Source organism: Neovison vison, chromosome 14, assembly GCF_020171115.1.
Source record: "Neovison vison isolate M4711 chromosome 14, ASM_NN_V1, whole genome shotgun sequence".
Lineage (NCBI taxonomy): Eukaryota > Metazoa > Chordata > Mammalia > Carnivora > Mustelidae > Neogale > Neogale vison.
In genome coordinates this window covers 38,779,646-38,805,113 of record NC_058104.1, presented here as the reverse complement: position 1 = coordinate 38,805,113, position 25,468 = coordinate 38,779,646, and the positions used below count along the sequence as shown (strand labels likewise).

General features: G+C 57.1%; 4 protein-coding genes across 7 annotated transcripts in view; 2 read left to right on the top strand and 2 right to left on the bottom strand.

The window, feature by feature from the left end:
* Positions 1 to 28: 28 nt before the first annotated feature.
* BOLA2B (bolA family member 2B) lies at positions 29 to 737 on the bottom strand. The gene is made up of 3 exons (XM_044233274.1): positions 652 to 737; positions 466 to 563; positions 29 to 171 (listed from the first exon to the last, which is right to left on the bottom strand). The coding sequence occupies exons 1-3, from the start codon at positions 712 to 714 to the stop codon at positions 72 to 74; spliced, it is 261 nt and encodes an 86-aa protein (XP_044089209.1). The 5' UTR covers positions 715 to 737; the 3' UTR covers positions 29 to 71.
* Positions 738 to 787: 50 nt separating this feature from the next.
* SLX1A (SLX1 homolog A, structure-specific endonuclease subunit) lies at positions 788 to 3,973 on the top strand. Its single transcript, XM_044233273.1, has 7 exons — positions 788 to 1,024; positions 1,121 to 1,353; positions 1,893 to 1,944; positions 2,034 to 2,372; positions 3,396 to 3,523; positions 3,693 to 3,780; positions 3,862 to 3,973. Exons 2-7 carry the CDS (start codon positions 1,166 to 1,168, stop codon positions 3,889 to 3,891), a joined length of 825 nt encoding a protein of 274 aa, XP_044089208.1. The 5' UTR covers positions 788 to 1,024; positions 1,121 to 1,165; the 3' UTR covers positions 3,892 to 3,973.
* An 803-nt stretch (positions 3,974 to 4,776) lies between these two features.
* Positions 4,777 to 8,346, top strand: LOC122895742 (sulfotransferase 1A1). Of its 2 annotated transcripts, XM_044233402.1 has the most exons (8): positions 4,778 to 5,361; positions 6,009 to 6,191; positions 6,280 to 6,405; positions 6,498 to 6,595; positions 7,029 to 7,155; positions 7,256 to 7,350; positions 7,847 to 8,027; positions 8,153 to 8,346. In XM_044233402.1, the coding sequence occupies exons 2-8, from the start codon at positions 6,044 to 6,046 to the stop codon at positions 8,263 to 8,265; spliced, it is 888 nt and encodes a 295-aa protein (XP_044089337.1). In that variant the 5' UTR covers positions 4,778 to 5,361; positions 6,009 to 6,043; the 3' UTR covers positions 8,266 to 8,346. The 2 variants fall into 2 exon arrangements, with proteins under 2 accessions (XP_044089339.1, XP_044089337.1); XM_044233404.1 differs by lacking the exon at positions 6,009 to 6,191 and having other exon boundaries at positions 4,777 to 5,361.
* A 147-nt stretch (positions 8,347 to 8,493) lies between these two features.
* Positions 8,494 to 25,468, bottom strand: part of SGF29 (SAGA complex associated factor 29) — a 29,152-nt gene continuing 12,177 nt past the window's right edge. Inside the window, exons 2-11 of one of the 3 annotated variants that reach the window (XM_044232544.1) lie at positions 21,571 to 21,793; positions 18,447 to 18,535; positions 16,762 to 16,837; positions 16,000 to 16,072; positions 11,180 to 11,244; positions 10,171 to 10,300; positions 9,939 to 10,085; positions 9,662 to 9,697; positions 9,400 to 9,562; positions 8,494 to 8,698 (exon numbers count right to left, since the gene is read on the bottom strand). In XM_044232544.1, the coding sequence (XP_044088479.1) occupies positions 8,582 to 8,698; positions 9,400 to 9,562; positions 9,662 to 9,697; positions 9,939 to 10,085; positions 10,171 to 10,300; positions 11,180 to 11,244; positions 16,000 to 16,072; positions 16,762 to 16,837; positions 18,447 to 18,521 (882 nt within the window). In that variant the 5' untranslated portion in view covers positions 18,522 to 18,535; positions 21,571 to 21,793 and the 3' untranslated portion in view covers positions 8,494 to 8,581. Of the gene's footprint in view, positions 8,699 to 9,399; positions 9,563 to 9,661; positions 9,698 to 9,938; positions 10,086 to 10,170; positions 10,301 to 11,179; positions 11,245 to 15,999; positions 16,073 to 16,761; positions 16,838 to 16,951; positions 17,335 to 18,446; positions 18,536 to 21,570; positions 21,794 to 25,468 lie in introns of those variants that run through there. The other 2 variants (XM_044232543.1, XM_044232545.1) reach the window with 2 other exon arrangements.

Below are 25,468 nucleotides of genomic sequence, written 5' to 3'. Positions count from 1 at the left end.
CCCACACACAACACACTGACACAGAAGCTGGCCCTGATTCATAATTTAATGGCTGTGCAGGCCTTGGTCTCTTATTTCTGCTGCTCGCGGGCCCACTGCTCTGGGGTCAGGGTTTTCTGCTCAAAGGCATGAATGTGCAGAAGCTCTTCAGCTAGGCACGTGTTCACCAGCCTGGGGGAGAGATGGGGTTAGGAAATGGAAGGCCAGGGCCTGAGTCACGGCCTCCGGAGGCAGGGTGATCCAGGAGACTGGACGTGTCCCCCAAATTGTGTCCCCGGGACTTGGGAACCAAAGAGGCAGAGGCCCCAGTCTCCATACAGGGGTCACGAAGGCGGGACCCTTGGGGCTGTGGTTCACGGTGCAGGACCGCACTGGCGGGGGCGAGGGAGTTAGACTTAGGGGAGAGGCCGGGGTTGGGGTCCCGGCGCCGAGATCGCGCTGAGCGAGGTATTCCCGAGGTCTCACCGGTGTCTCTGAAGCAGTGGCTTCCCCTCGAACTTGGCCGACACCACCAGGACTCGGAAGCTGGACGCGCAGCGGTTGGGAGTCGTGTCCTCGACTTCCTATGAGGCAGAACGGTGGGAGAGTGTGAAACCCGCCCCTCAGGGGCGCTTTTCCGCTCGCGGGGCGAATCCAGGCCGCTCAACTCACCACATGCTCCGCCTCCAGATCCCGCTGCAGCTTCTCCCGGAGGTATTCGGCGCTGAGTTCCATCGCGGCAGCCCAGAAGGGGCGACAGCCCAGCCGGGATGGAACCCCAGCTCCGACCCCAGCCACACCGCTTCCGCCCTTACCGACGCCACTTCCGCTGAGGCCAGTACTTCCGCCCTTACCAAGGAGTCCGTAAATCCAGCACTTCCGCCCTCACGCAAGCCCTACTTTCCAACAGTCCTGGGCTTCCGCGGTTACCCTCAGCCGGCCAGAGTCTGCACAAGGCCGGCTTCGGGCGCTAATAGGTGTCCGCCGTCTGCACCGCAGCCTGGGATCTGTGGGCCGGTTTGGACACCCGACTCCAGCCAGGAGGGTGAGCGAACCTGCACTGCTGCGGTCTCTAGGGTACCTCGGGATCGCCCCCAGACGCTTTTTCCGAGACAAGCGTCTTGCGGCCCTGGCAACTCAGCCCGCCCTGAGGTCACAGGCCGCAGCAATCAACCCGCAAGTCCCGATGGGCCCGGCGGGGGACACGGCGAGGCCCGGCCGCTTCTTCGGCGTCTACCTGCTCTACTGCCTGAACCCTCGGCACCGGGGCCGCGTCTACGTGGGCTTCACCGTCAACCCTGCTCGTCGGGTCCAGCAGCACAACGGGGGCCGCAAAAAAGGCGGGGCCTGGCGGACCAGCGGTCGCGGGCCCTGGTAAGAGGTAGCGGATTTCGTCTGGAGTAGGGCTTCAGGGAGGAGCAGCCTGCCGAGAGGGGCGGGGCCAGGAGAGCGGGCGGAGCCCTAGGGTGGCGGATCACAGGGCCGGGGGGCGGGGTCCTGTCGAGGAGGGCGGGCCTATCGTGGGGGAGGAGCGTGCCCCCCCCCAGGGGAAGGCGGGGCCCTATGAAACTCAGCCGTGGGACTAAGGAAGGGATTGGGTAGGGAGCACCGTTCTAGGCTTGCGCGGGTGACCGGGGGCTGAAGAGCAGGGCGGGGGCTGGAAAAGACCCTGCAAGGGAGAGGAACCGAGGAGGCCAGTTAAGAACCTGTGCAGGAGGCGGGGCCTGAGGTTGGCAGGTGCGAAGGGACGGACCTCCACGAAGGGGGCGGAGCCTCGCGGACGAGGTTTGAAGCCAGGCGTGAGACTTCCACTTCCGCGTGGGTGGGACTGGGGGTGACCCCTGGTGAGGGGGTTCGGCCCGACACCGGCTGGGGCGGACTCTCACGGGCCGCGTCCTCGTTCCCGTCCCCAGGGAGATGGTGCTTCTCGTGCACGGCTTCCCTTCCGCCGTGGCCGCCCTTCGGGTAAGGAGTGAGACGGGGGCGGTGGGAAGACGGGCCGGGGCGTGGGTTCCCACCCGGGAGGCCCTGAAGCCCCTCCTCCCCGCCCGCAGTTCGAGTGGGCCTGGCAGCACCCGCACGCCTCGCGCCGCCTGACGCACGTGGGTCCGCGCCTGCGCAGCGAGGCGGCCTTCGCTTTCCACCTGCGCGTGCTGGCGCACATGCTGCGCGCGCCGCCCTGGGCGCGCCTGCCGCTCACCGTGCGCTGGCTGCGCGCCGACCTCCGCCGGGAGCTGTGCCCGCCGCCGCCGCCGCACATGCCGCTGGCCTTCGGGCCTCCGCCGGCCCGGGCCTCCGCCGCGAGGAGCCGCGCGGGTCCCTTCGCTGAGCTGGAGTCAGGGCCGCACCGGGACGCCGCGGCTTTCTGCGCCCTGTGCGCGCGCGCCTTCCAGGTGAGCCGCCCCACCGGGCTCCGCGCCGGGCAGCCCCGCGGTCACCTTCCGCCCCCATCGCTCCACCGGGGACGGTGGTGCTTCCTGCCGTTCCTCGAAACCTGTACCTTTCTGCTCGAGGCCTCTTGCCCTTCACCCTTTGGCGGGAAGGTTCGTCCCAGACGTTCGCTTCGGTCTGGACGAAGGGCCGCCCTCTCCTTCCCCGCGAGGCCTTCCGTGGCGCTCGCGTGTACAGCCGCGGTTCGTTCTGGTACGCTTCCCTGCCTTGTTTTTCCTGAGAGCCTAAAAACCTACGGTCTAACGTAGTAGGCGCTTTATCGATCCTACTGTCCGTGTCTCCCCTGCCCCAGTACAAGGCAGCCCTTGCTCACTGCTGTAGAAAAGGGTCTGGCAGGGCGCCCGGGTGGCTCAGTCGCCGAGGGTCTGCCTTCACCGCAGGTCAGGATCCCGGGTCAGGGGATCGATCCACACGCCGGTGGGCGCCCTGCTCAGCCGGAAGCCTGCTTCCTGCCTCTCCCGCTGCGCCTGCTTGTGTTCCCTCACTGTCTCTCGCTGTCAAATAAATACAATTATTGAAAGAAAAAAGAAAAGCAAAGGGTCTGGCAAAGAGCAGGTGGCCCATGCATACTTAACGAATGAACGAGATGATGGGTCCGACTTCTGAGCTCTCAGGAAATGGACCTTGAGTTCTGGCGTTCCGAGCTGAAGGGGCCTCCTGAGGTCCCTGAGCCTGTGAGAGCTGGAAGTCTGGCTGCCGCGGCCTGTGCCGTGTCTGTAACCCCTGCTCATGCTCAGGGACACGGGCTAGCCTAGTCCCTGGGGGCAGGTATCGTCACCTCTCTGTGCCTCAGTTTCATCTGTAAAACGCAAATAGTAGCAGTGTGTGACTTGTAGCGTTGTTGAACGTGAAGCTTCTGGAACGGCGTCTTTCCATACTTCTTTCCATGGAACGTGAGCGCCATCATTCCTTCTGGTTTTCTCTCTTAACTTGCCTGCCCGCCCCCGCCCCCCGCGCCCCAACAGGAAGAGGAGGGCCCCCTGTGCTGCCCCCACCCTGGCTGCTGCCTCAGAGCCCACATGATCTGCCTGGCAGAGGAGTTCTTGCGAGAGGAGCCAGAGGAGCTTCTGCCTCTGGAGGGCCAGTGCCCAGGGTGAGTCCCAGCACCCCCGCCCCAGCCTGCTTGAGTTCTGGGAAGGTGGCGCCAGTGGTCCACGTCCAGGCCCCGGGGCAGCTGAGTCCTTATCTCGGCCCCCGAAGGCCTGGCCTGGAGGAGGCTTGTGAGTCTGACTCTTTGTCCTGCCAACGGCACTCCTTGGTAGCTGTAAGAACTCACTGCTGTGGGGAGACCTGATCTGGCTGTGCCAGGTGGGCACCGAGGAGGAAGAGGAGGACTTGGAATTAGAAGAGGTGAGAGGTGGCTTTGGCCCCAGCCTCCCTACCCCAGCCCGTACCCGAGGCTGCCTTTGACCAGTCCTCTTGTCTTCACAGGAACACTGGACAGACATGCTGGAGACCTGATCCTCGGCGCCCCCTAACCCTCTGCCCACTCCTTGTCCGTCTGGGTACTTTTTACTTGAGTACAATAAAGAGTCTGAGTTAAGGGAACTTTCTGGTGATTGCGGGGGAAGGGGGATGCTGGAGCTGGGAGACAGAGGCCCTGCCAGTCCCTGGGGCCTGAGGAGAAGAGCAGAGTGGGGAGGGCCCGCTCGCTTGTGTGGACCAGCCTCTCCCCTTCCTGGAGGCCCATGTGCCTTGGCTTTTCCTTCGCATGCTTCTGAGGTCACACAATTTTTTTTTTTTTTAAGATTTTATTTATTTATTTGACAGAGACCGTGAGAGCAGGAACACAAGCAGGGGGAGCGGGAGAGGGAGAAGCAGGCCTCCCACTGAGCAGGGAGCCCGATGCGGGGCTCAGTCCCAGGACCCTGGGATCATGACTTGATTCGAAGGCAGATGCCCAATGACTAAGCCACCCAGGTGCCCCCACACGATTCTTTGCTTGGGAGACTCACACCCTTGATTCAGAGCCCGTCCAAATCCAGTGTCCAGGTTGACTTTGGACTTTAATCCAGATAGTAGGACAAAGGCCATGAGTGGGGTGGGTGGGGGGATACACTACCCCATGGGGCCCTGTGGCTCTCCAAGCCCCAGTTCCTTCTTGTCTCTGGCTGCACAGCCCCTTCAAAACCAGTGAAAGAAAAGCACCTTGTGAGGCCCATGGCTCTGAAGTCCTTGGGAGCTGTGTGTGCAGCTGGCCTCAGTCCCAGGGTTAGGAGACTCTTGTTCTTGCTCTTTTCTCTCCCTCCTGCCTCAGAAAGCCTGTCCTGCCTCCGCTCCACCCCAACCCCTATCACCCTGCCCCCATCCCCGCACCCCTGCCCCTCCCCCCCATTGCTCTGTACTGGCCTTGTGGTCAGAGGTCAGACCAGCAGTTCTGGAAAGCCTGTGCTGCTGGGGGGTACCTGGGGGCCACTCCTAGCCTGAACCTCTGGCATCGGCAAGACTGGCCTGGAGCCAACAGGAAGGTGAGTGGCCCTGCTCACAAGGGTGTCACCTTTCCTCTCGGGTCTGCCCCCTCTAAACTGGCTGGGGCCATCAGGACAAGCTGTTGGTTGGCCCGCCCCACCGCGGTGGGGTACAGAGGGCAGGTCAGAGCCAAGATTCCAGCTCCAAAACTCCCCGCAGAATAAAAGTGAAAACTTTTTTCTAGTTTCAGTCTTCCCTTTATTTTCTACACACTAAACCCACATCTTGGGTTTTCAGGCCCATTTAAGCTTGGCTCCTGCTGGGGTGCAAAGGCGGGGGCAGCCCAGGGGCCCTCCCACTCTAAGCTCCACCCGCTCCTTCCTGGAGGCTGGCTCCAGATCCCTCCCACTTGGAATTCATAAACCCTTCAGCTTGGAGAACAGTTCTGCACCCACCCCACCCCACGGCACCCGGTTCGCCACAGCACAGAGTGGTCACAGGACCGACATCCAGAGAGGTCTGGTGAGTTCTCCCGGTGGGGCGGCTGGGCAGGGCTAGCTCCTGGCCCTTTCCCTCTGGATGGGCCATCTCAGTCAGCCGACCCGACCCCAGGCCGAAACCCCCTTCCCCTTTCTGCTGACCCATCACTTAGCTCAGCTGCATGCCAGGCTCTGGAGCCACAAAACAGGCTCAAGTTGCTCACTGCCTGTGTTTATCCCCGAGCCAAGATGGTGTGGTTTGGCTTCTGGAATGTTTTTGGCGATGCATGAGGGGCCCAGGCTGCTCCGGGGACCGGCAGGGGGAGTGGGCCAGTGCCGCAGGCCAGGGGCGCCGCAGATGTAGTGGAGGAGAGCTGGCAGGCGAGGACTTAAGACGGGCGGGCACTCGAGTAGGAGCTCTCAGGGGTGCACTGGAATCCCTTGGAGCTTCCAGAAGACTGGGATGGGGCCCCAGAGAGCGATGTGGTTGATGTGGAATGTGGCCTCAGGCACGGGGATCTGCAGGCCAGCGAAGGCGCAGGCCAGCGCCAGCCCCACTGTGTGAGTGTTCGGTGTGGGTTCGAGCCCCAGCTCCTGCCGCTCACCAGCTCTGTGAGCCGGGCCGAGTCAGCCCCAGGCCTTCCTCGTGAAGCAGGATTTCAACACACGGCGTGTCGTGATGTTGTTAAGGCAAGTTGGCCGCCCTCTGTCCCCGACGCTGTGGAATGGAGCTCATCCCAGACACCTCACGCCCGCCGCTGGCATATGTGAAGGGAATCCCTCTCATCAAGTACTTTGCAGAGGCCCTGGGCTCCCTGCAGGACTTCCAAGCCCGGCCTGACGACCTGCTTATCAGCACCTACCCCAAATCTGGTAGGTGGTGGGGGCCATAGTCCCCCCACGTCGGACCAGCGAGGACCTGCCCTTCACCCAGCTCACCCCCCCTTCCCCTGCTCTCCAGGCACCACCTGGGTGAGCGAGATCCTCGACATGATCTACCAGGGCGGTGATCTACAGAAGTGTCGCAGGGCCTCCATCTTAATCCGGGTACCCTTCCTTGAGTTCAAGGCTCCAGGTGTTCCCACAGGTTTGTACTGGGGGCTCTGGAGACCAGGGGAGCAGAGGGAGGGGGCAGGACTGGGCTCCAGCTCAGCAGACCTTTCCTTCCTCGTGGTATAGGTTTGGAGGCTCTGAAGGATACACCAGCTCCACGACTCATTAAGACACACCTGCCCTTGGCTCTGCTCCCTCAGACCTTGCTGGATCAGAAGGTCAAGGTGAGTGACAGAGGAAGCCAGGGAAGGAGGTCACTGGGGCCTTCCCAGCTTTAGCCTTTTCTGCTGGGAAAGTCTCACCAGAAGGGGGCAGGTGGGGGTCTTCATCCTGTGGCGGGGGTCTGTGCAAGGGAGAGTGCTGTGCAGAGCTGAGAAAGGCAGTCTTCTCTGCAGGCCTCCCCAGGCCTGTGGAGGAGGGGGCTGGTGAGAACCCAGCATACCTCGGTCCCAGTCTGGGTGTGGCAGCACTGAGGGGACAAGATTAGCATCAGGTATGATGTCAGGGACCACAAGCAAGTCAGCCTCCAGGTCAGTGTCCCTCTTGGCCAAACCAAGAGCGAACTTCCCTCACTGGGCTGCCGTGGAAGGCGGAACTGCCCGGCCCGCTGTGTGGTGATGGTGATTGGGTGGGTGGGTGGGGCATTTGTCCTTCCAGGTGGTCTACGTGGCCCGCAACGCAAAGGATGTGGCTGTCTCCTTTTACCACTTCTACCGCATGGCCAAGGTGCACCCAGACCCTGGCACCTGGGACTGCTTCCTGGAGAAGTTCATGGCTGGGGAAGGTGGGCCCGTGTCTGGGGGAAGGAGTCGGGTGGCGCTGAGCGGCCGCCAGCCCAAGCTAATACCGGCCTGTGTGTCCATGTCCCTGCCCCTCCCCCGCAGTGTCCTACGGGTCCTGGTACCAGCACGTGCGGGAGTGGTGGGAGCTGAGCCACACCCACCCTGTTCTCTACCTCTTCTACGAGGACATGAAAGAGGTGAGGCCACCTGCTGCTGCTTCCCTCCAGGTCACACGTGCAGAGGCAGGGACCTCCCCAGGGCCTGCCAAGGCCCTTTCGGCTGCCTGTCCTCCGGCAGCCCCGCCCCCCCCGCCCCTGCCTCACAAGTCCCTCGGGTCCTCCAGCCCACCTTCCTGCCAGGGACTTGAGCTGCAGCGTCCCCCAGGCAGCAAGGCTGTATAGCTCTGATCTCAGACCCAAGCGACACAGAGCCAGCCATCCGCCGGCATCTCCTGTGGCCAGTTAGGAAAGAGGACCATCCCTGCCCTCACCCATCAGGACCCAAATAGGAGCTTCGTTCAGGGTCCTAGGGCAGAGTAGCTAATGTGCCCCAGGGAAAGAGGACCCAAGTCAAGGAGCCGGGGCTGAGAGGTCTCTAGGCGGAGGTGGCCGGGTCCTGGAGGAGTGGGGACCCTCCCTTTTATTTGCTCAGTGAGCCATCCAGCTGCCACTGAAGAGCCCCTCTGCTCTCCAGAACCCCAAGAGGGAGATTCAGAAGATCCTGAAGTTCTTGGGGCGTTCCCTGCCAGAGGAGACCGTGGATCTCATTGTCCAACAAACGTCTTTCAAGGAGATGAAGAAAAACTCCATGGCTAACTACAGCACCATACCTGCTGACATCATGGACCACAGCATTTCGGCCTTCATGAGGAAAGGTGAGTGCCTGTGCAGGACGGGCATCGGGGCAGGCAAGCGTGGACGTGGAGGCTGCGGCTGGCCTGAGCCCCCCGGGGCCTGCTCTGCGGCTGGGGCCTGCAGCCGCCCTCCCCTCTGTCCGCAGGCATCACCGGGGACTGGAAGAGCACCTTCACTGTGGCCCAGAATGAGCGCTTTGATGCTGACTACGCCGCGAAGATGGAGGGCTGCGGCCTCAGCTTCCGCACAGAGCTATGAGTGCTGTCCCTGGGAGGGCGCCCAAGGCCCCGCGGCTGCGACCCGCCCCAGCCTCAAAAATAAAATTCCATGTGTATTCCACCGAGAGCCTTTAATGCAAGGCAAGAGCAAAAAAGAAATGCCCACTGGGACCAAACAAATCCATCTCCCCCACATCCAATTCCCCAACCTGCCCTGTTACGGGGAAGGGGAGAAGCGCCTGGAAAAACAAAACCAAGGAGACGTGGGCAAAGGGGAACAATATTTATTTGCCATGAAATCTGCTGCCGCATTCCCCTGTGAGGGTGGCAGGAGACCGGGAGTCTGCCAGCCTGCTTCACTTCTTCTTGGGCTCCTTACAAGCCACCACGTACCTCTGGGCCACGTTGAGGGGAGGGGAGTAGCCGTCTGCATAGGAAGTGTCTTCAAAGAGGACTGAATAGTCATCCTGGGGCTGTGGCAGGGGCGGACAGGAGGGGTTGGTCAGAGACCCCCAGGCAAGCCCCCAACCCAGACTGACAGGAACCGCTGACACACGGGGTCCCTGCCCCTCCTGTCCCCATCTCCAAACCTAGTCCTGCTACAACACAGCCCTCTTCTCAGCAGCAAAGAGCTCGGGGGCAGGGGGGGGGACTTGCTGTACGTGTCGGGGGATACTACATGGAGAATCTGGGGCTTTTGGGGGACCTTGTGTTCAAGGGATCAAACCCAGAAGGCAGCAGGCAGGGCACGTGGAGGAGGAGGGGAGAACAGCCTTGAACCTGCCATCAGGCAACGGGTCACAACACGGGCGAGCACAACCTCACACGAAGAAAGGGCAGGGGTGCGACAGCCCATGTTGGAAGGCGGGCCCTGGGTGTGGCGCTGCCTGCCTCAGTGCAAAAGTGAGACCAGAGGGAACATGGGTCCCATTCCATGCGGGGCTGCCTAGGGCTCTGAAGGTTGGAGGGGGCTGGCACTGCCCTAGGGGACAGGGCTGGAGAGTGCCTGCAGGCAGGGGGTAAGCAGGAGAGACAGGGCAACACACAGGACTCTGCCAGCTCAGAGAGGGGAGATGAGGGCAGGAGAGGAAGGAGGCGGCAGGTGACCCCATGACCCATCTGTTCTGGCCAGGCCCTGCGTCATGGTCTGTCCCTCCCTTGGGGGCTACCTTACCCGCTGTGGGGGCGTGTGGATCAGGGCACGGTAGAAGCAGGTGGTCTGGGGGTACAGGGCCAGCACAAGCTGTTCCTTCTGAAACAAGGCCTCCGGGTCCGTCTCCGGGTTGGCTTTCCACTGGGGCAGCGGGATGATACGCCGTCGGCTCAGGGTGTGTCTCCTGGAAGGGTGGGCTCAGGTCAACCCACGGCCAGGAGGGGGGCTGCTTCCCAGCCGCCTCCACACCCCTCCCCGACCCCTCCCAGACCAGCACACTCACTCTTTGCCTTCCTCATCGATGTCATCCACCTCGTATCTGGAGAACAAAGACAGAACAGTGGATGCAGGGAGACCCATGGTCCAAACTGGGGAGCGACGAGGAGGGGGGCGTGGGGCGCAGGGAGGGGAAGCAGCCCAGGGAGCCAGAGTCCTACACAGCCCCGCCCCCGTCCCCACAGACACTCTGGGGGAGGCGCTGGGCCCAGCCTGCAGAGGGGCGGAGGGCCGGCCAGCGCAGGTGTAACAGGAGGGCGGACCGAGGGCGGATGTCCACTCACTTGTTGGTGGCATGGCTGTAACTGACCACCTCAGCCAGGATCCACTGCTCATCCCCATCCACAGCCTTTACCCGGGCGGCCACCTTGTCTCCGGGCTTGGCCACGTAGTCCCCAGAGGCTGGAATGGCCCCACAGAGGGGTGGGGGCCTAGGGGTTGGAGCTAGGCGTTAGTCCCAGCCCTTCCCTCCGGTCAGCTCCCCGCCCCCCTCCGCCGGCCCAGGCCCGCCCTCACTTGTCACCAGGCTTCCCGATCCACAGGGGCAGGGTCATGGCCGACTGCTGCAGCAGGGTCATCAGCACCCCCCGGCGCATGGTCTTCCGAGGGGGCTCCGAGTCGTTGTACAGGCCCGCGATCTTGGCCGCTGTGGGAAGGAAGCGCGCCGCTGAGGCACGAGGGACAGGGCTCCTAACCCAGACCCCCAGCTGCACAGCTGCACGGCGCGGCCGGCGGAGCTTGGCCTGGAGGCCGCCTCCCGAGTGACCGCCCAGGGCCCAGTGTGCTGCTTTCACAGACCCGTGAGAGGTCAGAGCAGCGGATGCCCTCAGGGTGACGGAGCTACAGGGCAGAAAAAGGGTTCTGGGGTGCTGGCACGGCCATTTGTTCGGTTAGCGAACGTTTCCCAGAGCCGTCTGTGTACTGGTCTGTAGTCTTCTACCATGAGAACGTGTTGTCATCAGACAACAAACTAAAAAGAACTGTCAAACGCAGACAGACTCCTGACCTCCAGCACGGCTCAGCACCCCAGGTCAACCTCGCACAAACCCGGCTGGCGGTGGGACCTGTCTACGGGCAAGCCGTGTGCCCACGGAGGGGTCACTGAAAGGGTAAGAGATGGGAGAGCCGGGGTGGTTTGAAGGGATTTGGAAGCCAACACCCTGTGTAAGCTCCGAGCTGAAGGACCGCGCCCCCAAAGCAGCCGGCGCTCCCGCAGCAACGGGGGTGGGGGTGGGGTAGCAGGAAGGAGGCGACTGGCCCAGGCACAAGGGGCAGAGAAGCATGAGGGGGCGCAGTGAGACCTTCCAGGTCTGCACAGGGACACTGGGAGGGAGCCCCTGCCTCGAGCACGCGCCGCAAGCTCCACTGCCCCCCAGACCCAGGCTGCCCAGACGCGCCCCATCAGAAGTCTGCGAACCACACGGGGCGGAGGCGGCAGCTGCCCACTCCTGCGGGGAGTCACGACCCCCCTCCAGGAAGCCTCCCTCTGCCAGATCAAGAAGCGCCACGCCACCCTCCAACTCACCAATCCGCCTTTCTTCCAACAGAGACTTGATTTCCGCTATCTTATCTAGAGCTTTCCGCAGGATGCTGGCGGGGAGAAGGGAGAGAAGATGGAGCAGGAGCGCAGGCTCCCCCGGCCGCGGCCGGCTGCGAAGCTCACACCGGCCGGCTGCGGAAGCGACAAACCCTGCCCGTTTTTCTATGTATTTTTACTTTACTTATTTATGATATTTATGTATTTAGGATATTATATTTATGACTTTATTTTTAAGTAATCTCTACACTCAATGGGGGACTTGAACCCATAACCCCAAGATCAAGAGCTGCACGCTCTACCGACTGCGCCTACCGGGCGCTCCCGTGTTTACACTTTAAGAGCATAAACGAACTGCCGAGGTAGTGAGAGAGGCAGCCCCACCAGACCCGGAGCAGCAGAGAGCTCGGCAGAGCGCCGCACCTGACAGCGGGAAGGAGCCCTGCAGGCCACCCCCAGCAGCCTGCGGGTCGGAGGGTAGAAGCTGAAGCCCGGGCTCCGCCCAAGCTGGAACAAGGGAAAGAACACGCTCCAGACTCCAGATGACCGGGGGGAGCTCTCTGGGCTTGGAGCGGGGCTGGAGGTGGAAGGGATGGGTCTCTGAAAGGCTGCAGCCCAGAAAACCTCTGCAGCTCCTTTCCGGGCTTCCGGGGTGCCTGGGCCAGGCAATCCCGCGGAAGTGAACACAGTCCCCGATGGAGGAGGTTTTTTCTTTATCCTAGATGTTGAGGACCCTCCCCCAGGGAATATTTCAGTAGGAATAAGCAGCCCAGACGCCATCTCCTCTCCCACGGCTCTTCCTCTGGTCCACCTTTAGGAATTCCCCCGAGGTTCTGAAGGTCTTCACTGGGCCGGAGGGAGGCCCCGCCTCGCAGGTGGGCCGGGGGGTGTCCTGGGCTCCTGTGGAGCTCACCAGGCAGGGGCCCGGGGGTGGGGGCAGCCCTGGCAGAGGGAGCCAGGCAGCCCGGAGTGGATGCCTGCAGCACAGCTCGGCGTGGGGGGCACGGAATGCAGGGGGAGCTTAGTCAGAGCTGCCGCAGGCTCGTGAGCCCCGGGGACGTGGGGCAGTCAGGCACCAGGACAGCTGCAGAGTACAAGCCCGGAGTACAAGAGACCAAAGGGAACTCTGAGTCTGACCGTCGCTGCCGCAGCTGCCTGCAGAACAGTTTCTGCTGCAGGCACTAAGCCGTACCCTGTGAGGCAGTGAAGGAGAGCTCTTAAACCGCACCGCACATCAGAACCTCCGGGGAGCTGGCGTTTAACTAACTAATTAAATTAATTAACTAATTTTAAGATTTTATTTATTTGACAGAGGCACTGAGAGAGGGAACACAAGCAGGGGCGAGAAGTCGAGGGAGAAGCAGGCTTCCTGCTGAGCAGGGAGCCCCATGTGGGGCTTGATCCTAGGACCTGGGGATGATGACCTGAGCTGAAGGCAGCAGCTTAACGACGGAGCCACTCAGGCGTCCCTATTTATCTATCTTCTAAATAGGCTCCACACCCAACATGGAGCCCAACGTGGGGCTTAAACTCAGGACCCTGAGATCAAGAGCTGACGGAACCACCCAGTGCCCCTCCCCTGGGGAGCTTAAACAAAATCCTAATTATTTTAGGCAAGAATCATAAAGAGATGCCAAAGCTGAGAGTCTGAGCGGACGTGGGTATTTATATAATCTCAGTATCTCCGAAGGGAAACGGGAACTGGAGGAGCCCAGCCTCCGGTGGGACAGGTCAAGACTAGAGTGACAGCCCACTCAGCAAGCGCCCCCGCTAGCCGCCCGCTGTCTGGGGCTGGTGCCGTGGCCTTGGCTCTCCTCTGGGCACCTGACATTCTAGCCCGAGTCGCTCGGGCCCTGGGAAAGCTACACTGCCCTTCTGCCTGCACCAGCGGGCCCGGTCACGAAGCTGTCTTCCCCAGCAAGGGTCCGGGGGATGCAGTAACCCCCTGTCTGAGGCCAGAGCACCAAGGAGCACACCCTCCCCTCCGCCGAGAAACGCCTTCCACACTGAGGTTAGACAAGGATTCGTTCCTACTCGGGAACGGCTGCCTGCTCATGGAAGCGGGAACTTGGACCTTGTTTCCCTTTGACCCCTCCTGCCCGTGCGCCAACTCGAGGCCTTTTTATTTTATTTATTTTTTTGATTCGAGGCCTTTTTTAAAAAAAAAGAGAGACCAACTGTTAAATTAAAGAACAAGGATTCTTTTCCATGTTCTGCAAAGCAGGAGGATGAAAACCAGCGGCCGGGCAGCCGTGGCGCTGGTGGGAGGAACAGCAGCGCGTCCCGGGCCTCGGGCGCCTCCGCAGTTTGCGAGGGTCTTAGTTCATCTGCTTAGTACGGGTGGAGGAGGGGCTGCAGGAACAGAGACCGGCGCTCCCCACCCCCCAACCAGGAGCCCCCATGGGCAGGGCTGCTGCGCCCAGGATGGCGCCGGGCACCCAGTGCCCAGCGGGACTCCGGAGCGAGCGGTGAACGTATGAACTTGTCAGAGTCAAAAAGTGAAACAGCAGCAGCACTGAGGAAGGCTGGGCCCTGCAGCACTGGAAGGAGCTTATAAACGCTTAACTCTGGGAAGGTCCAGGCCGGAGGAGAGCCCGCACCAAACTGGTTCCAGAAGCAGCCACTCTGCCGGCTCGTAAGCTGGGAAGGGCTGTTCTGCCTGTGACTCCCCAAGTGTGTCATCCAAGCTCACGGAAGCCGTACTCCAGCACAGACGGGCGGGCAAGAGCCCGATGGCAGCCAGATGATGCGTCTGCACATCAGGGGAAGAGGGGGCAGGCAGGGGAGGCCCGGAAGCTGGGGGACAACACCAGCAATCAGAAGGCAGGATGTCTCCTCCCGCCAGGCCGGCCCCAGCCCAGTATATGGAGCCCGTCAGGTCCCGCCGTCTAAGCTGCAAAGCCTGGAATCCTCAGCCTCCCCTCTCCCAACTGGTCCCCCAATGTCATTTCAGAACCTGCCCTCGAACCCGCCCTTGCTTCTCCATCCCCCCTGCCGCTGCCTTGGCTCAACTCCGTCACCATGTCCTGCCTGGTCTCCTACCTGGCCTTGAATCTCACCTGTCTGCCCCCACGCAGCGGCCAGGGGCTTCTCTCCTGCTTCACATCTTCGCTGGCTCCCTATGGCCTCCGGGATAAAGTCCAGTTACTGGAAGCCCTCCCCATCCTGCCTTGCCCTTCCCCAGCCACAAAGGATCGATTCTCAGTCCTCCAGTGCCCATGGCCGGCGCGCACTCCTCCACTGCCTCTGCCGTGTCTGTCTGCCCACTGACTGCTACTGCAAGTCTCCCCCCCACCCCCGCGGCTGTCCCGGGCCCCCAGGCACAGTGAGCCCAACTGGTGGCCCACCAACTACGCTGTCCCGGTCACTCTTTTCTTAGGGTGTCTCTCCTTTCCAGACTATGCCCTTATTGGCCGGGTCCTCGCTACCCTAGGTCTCTGTGTGAGGACTGCCCAACACCGGGCCCAGGGGGAGCGCGAGCAGAGATTTGCAAAGCAAAGATGATGGCAGGCAAAGAAAATCTGGGGCCATGAGTCCGAGGCAGGGTCTCAGAGCACAAGACAGGGCCTGTGAAGGGCCAGATGGGAGGAGAGGAAGATCCCCGAGTCGCCAGCAACGCTCAGGGTGTGCACATCACAGGCACAGGCGGTATTTAAACAGCAGGTCGCCGCTCATTAGGGACTTGGGAGATTAATTTCTGGGGTAATAACCAGCTTTAAAAAGAAAAAAAAAGAACAGGGGCGCCTGGGTGGCTCAGTCGTTAAGCATCTGCCTTCGGCTCAGCTCATGATCCCAGGGTCCTGGGATTGAGCCCTGCGTCAGGCTTCCTGCTCGGTGGTGAGCCTGCTTCTCCCTCTCCCACTTCTCCTACTGGTGTTCCCGCTCTCTCTCTGTCAAATAAATTAATACAATCTTAAAAAGATAAAAACACAAAACAGGGGTACCTGGCTGGCTCAGCCGTAAGAACATGGGACTCTTGATCTCAGGTCAGGACTTTGAGCCCCGTGTCCGGGGTATAGATGACGTAAAAACAAAAAACAAAAACCCGCAGCCTCTAGATACGGTAATAGCACAAACATACTTCTTGTTCCCACTCTGTGACGTACGTCCCTGTAACGTGCACGTGTGTGCTGCAGGGTCGTGGGAACGCGGACCCCGGGTTTACACTGGGCCCCGACTTACTCGCCGTGTCACTTGCAGCACATCGGGGAACCCGGTGTCTCCGTGTCCTCACCTGGAAAACGGGGTAACGCCCACCTGGCGGCTGCTCCGAGCATTGCGGGAGACCCACACAGAGCGTACCTGGCACAGTACTGGACTCAGCACGGCCACACAGGAGCCCTTATCAGTGTTATTATAGCGATGATGACCAGGTCCTAATACCACGAGGAAGTCACAACAGAGCATGTATTTCCTACCATGGGTTATGGTCAAGAGGGTTTGAAAATCACTGGTCTTAGGGACTTTATATACATTATCTCCCGTGACGTTGGCCATTCTGTAGACGGTTATGACCCCGTTGTCACGACGGAGCAACTGGGTCTCAGGGAGAACCACTGCTCCAGGTCACAGGACACCTAGAATGCCGTGCCGGGCTCCAGCCCCCACTGTGCTGCCGTCTAGGGAACGGCAGGGCTAGGGGGAAGGGGAGGCCCAGAAGGAGTTCTAGGGAAGGCGGGGACCCCAAGGGACAGCTTGGGGAGCAGGAATCTACTTCTCCGTGGCAGGAACAGCGGCGGGCGCTGGGGTCGGCAGGCCCCTGCAGCCCAGCACATGGTGGGCGACAAAGCGGAGGGGACGGCACTCACTTGCACTCGGCCTCCGCGTCAGCCTTGGCGGTCGTGTACAGCCCACGCAGCTTTGTCCGGTAATAGGGAGAGACTGCAAGCGAACAGAGGAACAGGTGGGCAGGGGGCCGGCCGGCGGTCCTGGGGGGCTGCTTCCGTGCACGCGGGTCGGACCTCCAGAGGCGTGCAGAGGCCACGGACGGGGACGTGAGCTGTGGTGGCTTGGAAGTGCCCCGCGGCCGCTGCCCCGTGTTTAATGAGTTCACGGTTTCATACGGCACAAATACCATCACTGCGTCTGGCAGAGGACTTCTGCATAGTGGGACACACGCAGAAAGTGTTACTCAGCACACAGGAGCACAGGAGCACAGACCACAGCTCTCAAAGCTGCTCCGACTGGGGGCGCACCAGCCCAGGAGGCTGAGCAAGAGGGCTTCTGGGGCATGCGCGGGGGATGGCAGGAGCAAGTTCTCCCGCTAGAGAATACCAGCTAACTGGGGCGCTTGTGCACTCAAAGAGGTTCCCTGGATGCAGCCTTAACACGGACTTCCCAGCCCCCAGACTGGGGGACTTTAAGGTTCCCGAGTGCTAGGCTGTCCTCTGTTTCCGGAGACAGCTTCGGTCACTCAGCCGAAAGGAGAGAGACTGTCCCTGTGGCTAAGGAGCAGCTCGTTTCGGATTATGGAGCCCCTTGGAAAAGGCCGGTCGGAAACTAATGACAGCCACGTTCCCGCTCTCAGCCCGCCCCCGCCCTCCCCTTCTCTTCCGAGTCCAGTGACTTACTCTTGTTCTCTGTCTGCATCCGCTCATGGGTCTTCTGGATGTTCACTAAGTTATGCTCACTCCGCGAGCGCTCCTCCTGCAGGGGTAAGCGCAACAGGTCAGGCGAACAGCCCCTCGTCACTGCTGTGTCTCCCGGCGCCCCAGGCCGGAGGCCCCGGAAACGCGTATGCCAGGATCTTCCGGCCCTTACTTTTCAGGCTACATCCCACTACGAAGGACATCGTTTGGGAAGGCATTTCCAGGACTGCTCCATTCTGGGCCACATGCTGGACTGTGTGGTAGACGGCTCCCAAGACACGGGTAATCGGGTAACTATAACCCTGGCTGGGGCACCTGGGTGGCTCAGTCAGTTAAGCATCCGACTCTTGACCTCAGCTCAGGTCTTCATCTCAGGATTGTGAGTTCAAGCCCCACGTCGGGCTCCACTTGTAATTTAGATCAATGCGCTGTGGCTGCCCTGACCCAAGAACAGATCAACACAGAACATCCTGAGCTACAGCTGGCAGAGACGGGACTGTTACTTGGAGCACCACTGGGGGCCCCCCAGGTAGGAACAGGGCCCTGGAGAACACACACTGAGAAGCCGTCTCAGGACGAGCCTGTGAGCTGGGACCGGCGGCCGGCTCTATCCCCCGCTGACCCAGAACCCAGAAATAACTGAATCATGGCCAGCTGGAATAAAGCAAATACTGTGAAGAAAAAATATTGTTCATTACAGTATCTGGTAAAAGGGCAAGGCCAATTCTGTTGGGAGAGCCTAACACATAGCTCTGTAACTCTTCCCGGCTTGCTCTGTAATGAAACTGAGCCCCGCCGTGACCGCCGCGGAGCAGGCTCACGCCGGCAACACGGGCGGGCTGCAGAGGCCTCCGGTCGAGAAGTCACCTGCTGCTCCCGGTACGGACAAGCAAACGGGCCGGGAGCCGGAGCCGCGGCCTCCTCTGACTGGCCCGGGAAGAACTGGATTCAGCGCCATCAGCTAATTTCTGTGCGGACCAGTTTCTCACAAACGTATCATAGGGCACGAACGGTACTGGATGAAGCCGGGAAATGGGTAATGAGATTAGTAGAAATTACGGAAACGTGTATGTGGGCCCGCCGGGACGGACCGCTTGTTTCTCGCAGTCTCTCCCTGGCCCACACGGGCTCCTCCACCATCCGGCTGACTTGTGCTCACTCTGCCGCCAAGGCCAAGGCCGGGGCCGGGGCCAGGCAGCTGTGCCGTGAAAGAGAAACTCAGCAGGCCTGTCTTTTCAGACCTTGTTCCAAACAAGGCCCCTGACTAGCTCCTGGAATGGGACCGCTCCACTCCTGGCATAGCCTGCCTGCTAAGGGTGTCTTTGTTCGGCTGGGACAAGGGGGTGGACGGAGAAGGGGAGGGCCGTGGTGGGTACAGGGCATTTTTGTCAGATGGCGAAAATGTTCGGAAACCGATCATGGGGATGGTGGCCCGACTCTGTGAATATACTAGAAACCACTGGAATCATGGGGGAGCTGTACGGTAGGTAACTCTAACTTCTATCTCATTACAGCTGTTACGGAACAGAGAGGATCAGGACGTCCTGCCGCTGAAGGAAAATGCAGCGGTCACACCCCACGTTCTCCTCCCCTCCCGGTCCATCGGTCACCTGGGTCCCTGCATGTCCAAAGTTTGCAAACGCCCTCCCCGGCTGGCGGCTCCTTACCTGGGTCTGTTTGATCAGTTGATGGAGCTCCGTGAGAAGTTCTGCGATGCGGGAATCAGCAGACACCAGGGCCATTGTGTCTGGGGTGCCTGGCAGGGGGGAGGGGGGCACGTGTTGAACAGAAGAGACGCTGTTAGTGGCCGCTGTGTGTTAAAGCTCAGAGGGTCAAGTGACGACCAGGAATTTCACATGATTTCATAGAATTTCTACAACAGTTATAACAGCATTTACTCAAACAAAAGAACCCAAGGTTTATCATTTTTTCCACAGTGCTTCCCAAATAACTTAACATACCACATCAACCAGCCTAATGAGTCAAAAGGACTTAGAATTTGAATCTTGGGAAGCTTTGATGTACATGCCTCAGTAGGATCACAGATCACTCTGAAACTCAGGATTTACTAAACTCAGCTGGCAGTAAGAATCTATAGATGGTTCTACAGGTAGCAAAACTTAGCTCTTTTAATATTGAGAAGTTTTTTTTTTTGTGAGAATTTTTAACTTTCTTAAGTCATCAAAGATCCGATAAAGACAAAAACACAGAAGCTTTGGTATTCCAGGCACATAACGAGGAATAAGCCTTTATTTACAATTTCTTATCATGAGTAAAACAACAATCTCAGAAAACAGTCTTTTTCATGGAGGGAAAAGCAGAATATCAATCTTATAGCAGTGCACTTTTTTTTTTTTTTAAGATTTTATTTATTTGTTTGACAGAGACACCGCGAGAGAAGGTACACCAATAAGGGGAATGGGAGAGGCAGAAGCAAGCCTCCCGCCGAGCAGGGAGCCGGATGCGGGGCTCCATCCCAGGACCTTGGCATCAGGACCCGAGAGGAAGGCAGACGCTTAACAGCTGAGCCCCCCAGGCGCCCCAGCACTAGGTGCTTTTAAAATCCATTTATTTTGGAGCGCCTGGATGGCTCAGTCAGTTAAGTGTCTGACTTTCGCTCAGGCCATGATTTCAGGGTCCTGGGATTGAGCCCCGTGGGGAGTGTTTCTCCTTCTCCCTCAAATAAATAAAATCTTAAAAAAAAAACCTACTTCAATCTTAATTCTGACACCACACAAAGCCCTTTTCAAAGATTTGCCTTCACATACCTTCCACAACTTTCTTTTCATTCAGATTTAATCATAAGCCTTTCCTCTAAATAACCAATCCCATTTGGGGACAAAATTACTTTTTTTTTCCCCTCAACAAAATATATTCTCATTTCTTATACCTTCCTTACACATTTCCTACTTTCCTAAATACAGTAAACATGCTTTATTGCTTTACTGAAAGACTGTGCTAGGGGAAAACATGTTTCTAGAAATTATGAACTATACTCATAAATTGCCAATCTAAAGAATTCTGGGGTAGGGACGTGTACGTGGCTCAGTCAGTTAAGCGTCTGCCTTTGGCACAAGTCATGATCCTAGGATCCTGGGATCGAGTCCCACGTCAGGATCCTTGCTCAGTGCGGAGCCTGCTTCTCCCTCTGCCTGCCGCTCCGCGCCCCCTGCTCTCTCTCTCTGACAAATAAATAAATAAATAAAATCTTTAAAAAATTTTTTTGGTTTAGCAGACAGTTCACAATTGGTTACTACTTAATTTTCACTGGAGACTAAGGTTTCTAAGTTAAAATTCTGTTAAATGTAATGAAGGCTGATGGAAATGATAAGGAAAACAACTCTGGTCAGCTTCTCTGCGAGCAGCCAGAAGCACAAACCTGTGTTCAGTAAACAAAGCTTTAGTATTTTGTTTTGTTAGAGAGAAGACTTGGATTACCAATGAATTCAGTCCAATTGTTTAACTCAGCAAACTTTAAAGGTTCAGGTTTCCAAAGATTTTGAAAGCCATTTAAAAGTCTAACTTTAAACCTTTTTTCTTTTTTTTCCCCGAGTAGGCTCTACGTCCAGCGTGGAGCCCAGTGTGAGGCTAGAACTCATGACGGTGAGATCAAGATCTGGACTGAGATCAACCGTCAGACACTTCAGTGACTGAGCCGCCCAGATGCTTCTACCTAGAAAACCTCGTCTTTACTCACTCATCCTCCTCATTCTTAAACAATGACCCATGAAAGCTTTAGGAGATGGTGAAATTTACCAATTTAACCCATCTTCTGTGGACAAATTGCAGCAAAGATAACACGAGCTTATCTGACCTTCAGTAAATCTTGGTAAAGTGAAAGTTGCATTTCACGCTGATAACTCCAAAGACACGACCGTTTTAATTAAACCAACAAACCTTAATCGGCATTAATACAGAATACATTGCCCCTGTGCCCACTGAGAGTCAGTAGATGTGTTCCCCACTGTCAGTTTTGGGCACGCGTGGGGAGAGCTGAAGGGGGAGGCCTAAGTCCAAGGGAACCCTGGGCCCCTACATCCTGATCGGGGAGACACTATGATTGGAATGGCGCAACAGCTTGGGGTGCTCTTTGCTCCTCCACAGCAAGGACCCAAGAGGCAAGAGTCAATGGTTCCAGAGGCACAGAGGTCTAAGGGGCTGGTTATGTAAGCTCCTCCTAGGGTGGTGCAGAAACAGGAGAGGGAAGGGGAGGCAGAAGAACAGAGGTGGATAAAAGCCCAAACAGAAGGGGACTCTGGGTCCTAAGGCTCATCAGCTTGGACAGAAGAACAGATGCGCATTTTCTTTCCACCCACAGAAAGTGAAAACAGGCAGTCCCGTGCAGTCAGAGAATACAGGGAACCTCCTCAAAACACAACGAGTGTTATCACTGCTTGGGAAGGCTCCTGAGAGTCCATGTCTGGAGGCAGATTAACCGCAGAAAACTGGCCGCTGAGAGCCCCCAACCCGGAAGGAATGAGGGAGAAGTCCCCACATACAAGGCATTGGACAACGTTCAACCAGGCCTCTCAAGACACAATTCGGATCCAATGCACAAAATAAGAAGCAAACAAAGAGGCAACAAGTAACATGGGAAAAAGAGGGAGGCGTGGGCAGGATCTTGGCAGCAACCTGCTGACAGGAAAGAAGGCGGGGCACATACAGAACAGGCCCTCTGGGGTGGTGCCCACTCCCATGGGACCGGATCGTGGATAAAGCTTCTGCGAATATCGCCCGGATTAGACAGGGGTTCCATACTTTTGTTTCTTCAGGTCCCTCATTTGTCCTTACCCGTGGGCTGTTTGGCATTCCGGGTCCTGCGCTCAGATTGAGTCGCGCCCTGTTGGGCAAAGGCCTCAACTGGGTAACAGCTCCCACTGGTCCCTTCCAGGAAGCACGGGGTCAGATGTATGTTGGGTTTTATGTTCACGGAGGGGTCACACCGGGTTATTTAGGAGGGAACCTCGTCTGAGAGTCAAGATCGGCAGCCGTCCTGAGGACATGTGTGGCCATCCTGGGCCCGAGAGGAATACGAGTATTGAAAGAATGGGGGAAACAGGCAGAGCCTGAGCCCAGCGCTGTTACAGCCAAGGTACTAGCGTCCAGCCGGGTGGCAGGCGTTTGTCCCTCCCCGGGGTGTAGCCACAGGAAGGAGTTTGTCTCCTGAGCACTTGGACAAGGCACATTCCAAGGGGTCATACTATTTAGACATCTCCGAAAAAGAACAGGTAACAAAGACCGGGGATGAAGAAGACTTACCAGCCGTACTAATTCTCCCAAATTCCTTTTGGCGTTGTCCCTGTATAGGCCACCAAAACTTACGCAGGGGTGTTGAATGCAACAGTCAAGAAAGAACCGGTGACAGTGCGACTCAGTGAGTTTATTTAAGTAGCACGGGGACAGGACCCGTAGCACGGGGACAGGACCCCGGGCAGCAAGAACGGCACAGGCACTTGGGCTGTGAGGCCGGTGGTTATAGACTCAGCAGTCAAAGGGAAGGAGGCATGCAGGGAGTGTCAGATTACAAAAGTTTCTTTGAGTTTCTGAAACGACTTTTGCAAGTTTCCTCTGGTATTTATCATTCAGTTCGATATTAATTATTGGTGAGATACATGGGCAGTCACGAGGCCGTTAGAGACCAGAGCAACCAGCTGGCATTTGATCCGCATCATAACTCTGCAGGCTTTAGGTCAGCCTTCCCGGCTAAGGGTAAACATTTTCCTGCTTCTGTCCCCCATCATTTTCTTCCTTTCTTTTATTTGTTTGAGGGAGAGAGAGAGAGAGCATATGCAGGAGCAGGGGGAGGGACAGAGGCCAAGGGAAAAGCAGACTCCCCACTGAGCAGGGAGCCTGATGTGGGGCTCTGGGCTCCATCCCACGACCCGGACACCCCAACCAGACACCACAACAGAGAAGAAGGCAGATGCCCAACTGACTGAGACACCCAGGCACCTCTATCCCTCATCATTTTCAATGCAATTTCAGCTGGCTTCTTTGCAGAAATTAACAAGCTCATCCTAAAATTCATATGATAATTCAAGGCATCCAGAAGAGACAAAACAATCTGGAAAATGAAGTTTTCCCAACCACAAAACACACTACACAAAGCTACAGTACTCAAGACAGTAAGATAATGGCAGAAGGATAGACCTAAAGATCCATGAAACAAAATCGAGAGACCAGAAATAAACCCTCACAGTCACAGCCAATTAATTTCCAACCAGGGCGCTAACGTAAACTTAGTGGGTGAAGAATCGTCTTTTTGACAAATGGTGCCGGGACAACTAGATATCCATATGTAAAAGAATGAATTTGGGCCCCAACCTCAGGCCATACACAAAAATTATGTGAACAAACAGTTCTCCAAAGAAGATATATACAAATGGACAAGAAGCCCATGAAGAGATACTTAATATCACTAGCCATCAAGGAAATATAAATCAAAACCACCAGGAGGTATCACTTCCCTCTCACCAGGATGGCTAAAACCGAAAAGAGACATAATAACAAGTATCCAGGAGGGTGTGGAGAAACGCAGATGGATAAGGACCGGTTTTATTCACACAAAGGAATGTATTACTCAGCAATGAAAGGAATGAAGTACTGATCTGTGCTAGACACAGATGAACCTTGACCTTATGCTACGTAAAAGCCACACACAACAGACTCCGTAGTAGATCAAATACCCAGAACCCAAGTCTGAAGTTAATTAATGTTAGACAGATGCCCCTCCCCACCCGCATCCCTTAGTCTTATGCAAATACTAATTCACTTTCTGTTTCTATAGATTGGCCCATTCTGGAATAATATTCTTTTTTTTTTTTTTTTTTAAAGATTTTATTTATTTATTTGACAGAGACAGATCACAAGTAGGCAGAGAGGCAGGCAGAGAGAGAGGAGGAAGCAGGCTCCCTGCTGAGCAGAGAGCCTGATGCGGGACTCGATCCCAGGACCCTGAGATCATGACCTGAGCCGAAGGCAGCGGCTTAACCCACTGAGCCACCCAGGCGCCCCTGGAATAATATTCTTTTGGTTGCATATGCCACATTTTATATATTAATCCGTCAACCAATGGCTCTTTGGGTTGTGTTCACTTTTTGGCTACTGAAAATAAGGCTGTTATGAGGGGGTGCCTGGCTGACTCCTGATCTCAGGGTTATCGGTTCGAGCCCCACATTGGATCTAAAGATTATTTTAACATAAAATACTTTAAAAAGAAGAAGAAGAAAGATGCTATTATGGACACTTGTGGACAAGTTTTTCCATGGACATGTTTTCGTTTTCTGGGTCCATACCTGGGAGTGGAATTGCTGGGTCCTGTGGTCACTCTTTAACCCTACAAGGAGCTGGCAGACTGTTTCTGAGGCAGCTGCACCACCTTACGTTCCCATCAGCGACACACGGGGGTCCGGCAGCTCTGTGTCTGCACCAACGCGTGTGACTGTCTTTCTCTGGCCAGTTGCCCTAGTTAGGGCTATGAGATGTTAACTCTCGGCTAATGATGGTGAACATGTTTTTACATGTTTTCTTTGTACAACTGTCCTTTGCCCGTTTTTATGGAGTTATTCGTCTTTTTATAATTGAATTTTGTCCTCTGAAACACATTTTTAAATGTTTAAACTGTCCAACCTATCTGTTTTTCTCTGCTGGGGACGCAGACCCACTTTCTCACACACGCGACACTGTTTCCACCAGCACAGCAAGACACTTCCGTCTACAGAAGAACGTGTCCCTTAAAAAAAGAGTCTAGTTGCATTAGCTAGAACCGCATGAAATAATGGGTCTTGAGTTTACAGATGAGAAGTGTACAAACTTGAGAAATGATCAGCAGGAAGGTCATTGCTGAAGTCTAGGAGCTGATCCGCTGAGCGAGAAAACAGGAAGGAAGAAAGACCACCCCGGAGCTCAGCAGCAAGATCCCAGAGGGGATGGCTTAGCGCGCAAGAGGGCTGTTCTCTCTCCAGCTAACTGAAGCAGGAATCCCAGACGGAGCCACTTGCCTTCCACCTGCCCACACCCCTGCAGAGTAAAACCAAGGCAAGCCCCCAGCTGGGCCCCGGGGTGGGGTGGGGGGACTGTACCTCACAGCGTCACTAACACCGGCAGCAGGCGCGCCCACAGTGCGGTCACGCAAACTGGTTATCCTTCCCAGGGATTCTGTCGGACATTTCGAACCTTCTCAGTGTGTTTGCTACTGCCCTCAGACCTGGGTCTGGGTCCAGCTAGCTGAAGTCCCAGGTTCCTACTCTGCTGAACCGTCCCCCCCAAACCAAACTTGTCTCTTACTGGACTCTTCCTTTAAAAACTGGCCAGACGGGAAGCTCCTTGGGCACAAGCACATGCCTCCGCTTTTATCAACAATCCCCTGACATCAGTAAGCACCACGGCCAGGTCTTAAGGACCTGGCAGGAACTTTGTAATTGTTTATACTTCACACAAGATCTCTCTCCTGCCCAGACCCCCTACCCCACCCCTGCCATGAGGTCCATTTTGAATTTTCCGCATCAATGACTCCAAACTTTGTTGTTAAATACAAGCTTTTCCCTGGCTCCTGTGAGGAGGTACCAACTCCCAGATCCACCACCAGCCCCTAGGACTCCCCCAAGATTCAGAATCTTCTTTTCATGCCAGCTATACAGCTCTACTGGAGAAGACCTCAAATCCCCGTTTGACAGAGACACTCCTGACG

Bases quoted from the DNA above. Each gene is read 5' to 3' on its own strand.
- SLX1A (XM_044233273.1), top strand. From the start codon at position 1,166: ATGGGCCCGGCGGGGGACACGGCGAGGCCCGGCCGCTTCTTCGGCGTC. The intron at 1,354-1,892 runs GTAAGAGGTAGC...TCCCGTCCCCAG, and splicing joins ACCAGCGGTCGCGGGCCCTG to GGAGATGGTGCTTCTCGTGC. The intron at 1,945-2,033 runs GTAAGGAGTGAG...CCCCGCCCGCAG, and splicing joins CCGCCGTGGCCGCCCTTCGG to TTCGAGTGGGCCTGGCAGCA.
- LOC122895742 (XM_044233402.1), top strand. From the start codon at position 6,044: ATGGAGCTCATCCCAGACACCTCACGCCCGCCGCTGGCATATGTGAAG. The intron at 6,406-6,497 runs GTTTGTACTGGG...CTCGTGGTATAG, and splicing joins GGCTCCAGGTGTTCCCACAG to GTTTGGAGGCTCTGAAGGAT. The intron at 7,156-7,255 runs GTGGGCCCGTGT...CCTCCCCCGCAG, and splicing joins GAAGTTCATGGCTGGGGAAG to TGTCCTACGGGTCCTGGTAC.
- BOLA2B (XM_044233274.1), bottom strand. From the start codon at position 714: ATGGAACTCAGCGCCGAATACCTCCGGGAGAAGCTGCAGCGGGATCTG. The intron at 564-651 runs GTGAGTTGAGCG...TCTGCCTCATAG, and splicing joins ATCTGGAGGCGGAGCATGTG to GAAGTCGAGGACACGACTCC. The intron at 172-465 runs GTGAGACCTCGG...TCTCTCCCCCAG, and splicing joins CCACTGCTTCAGAGACACCG to GCTGGTGAACACGTGCCTAG.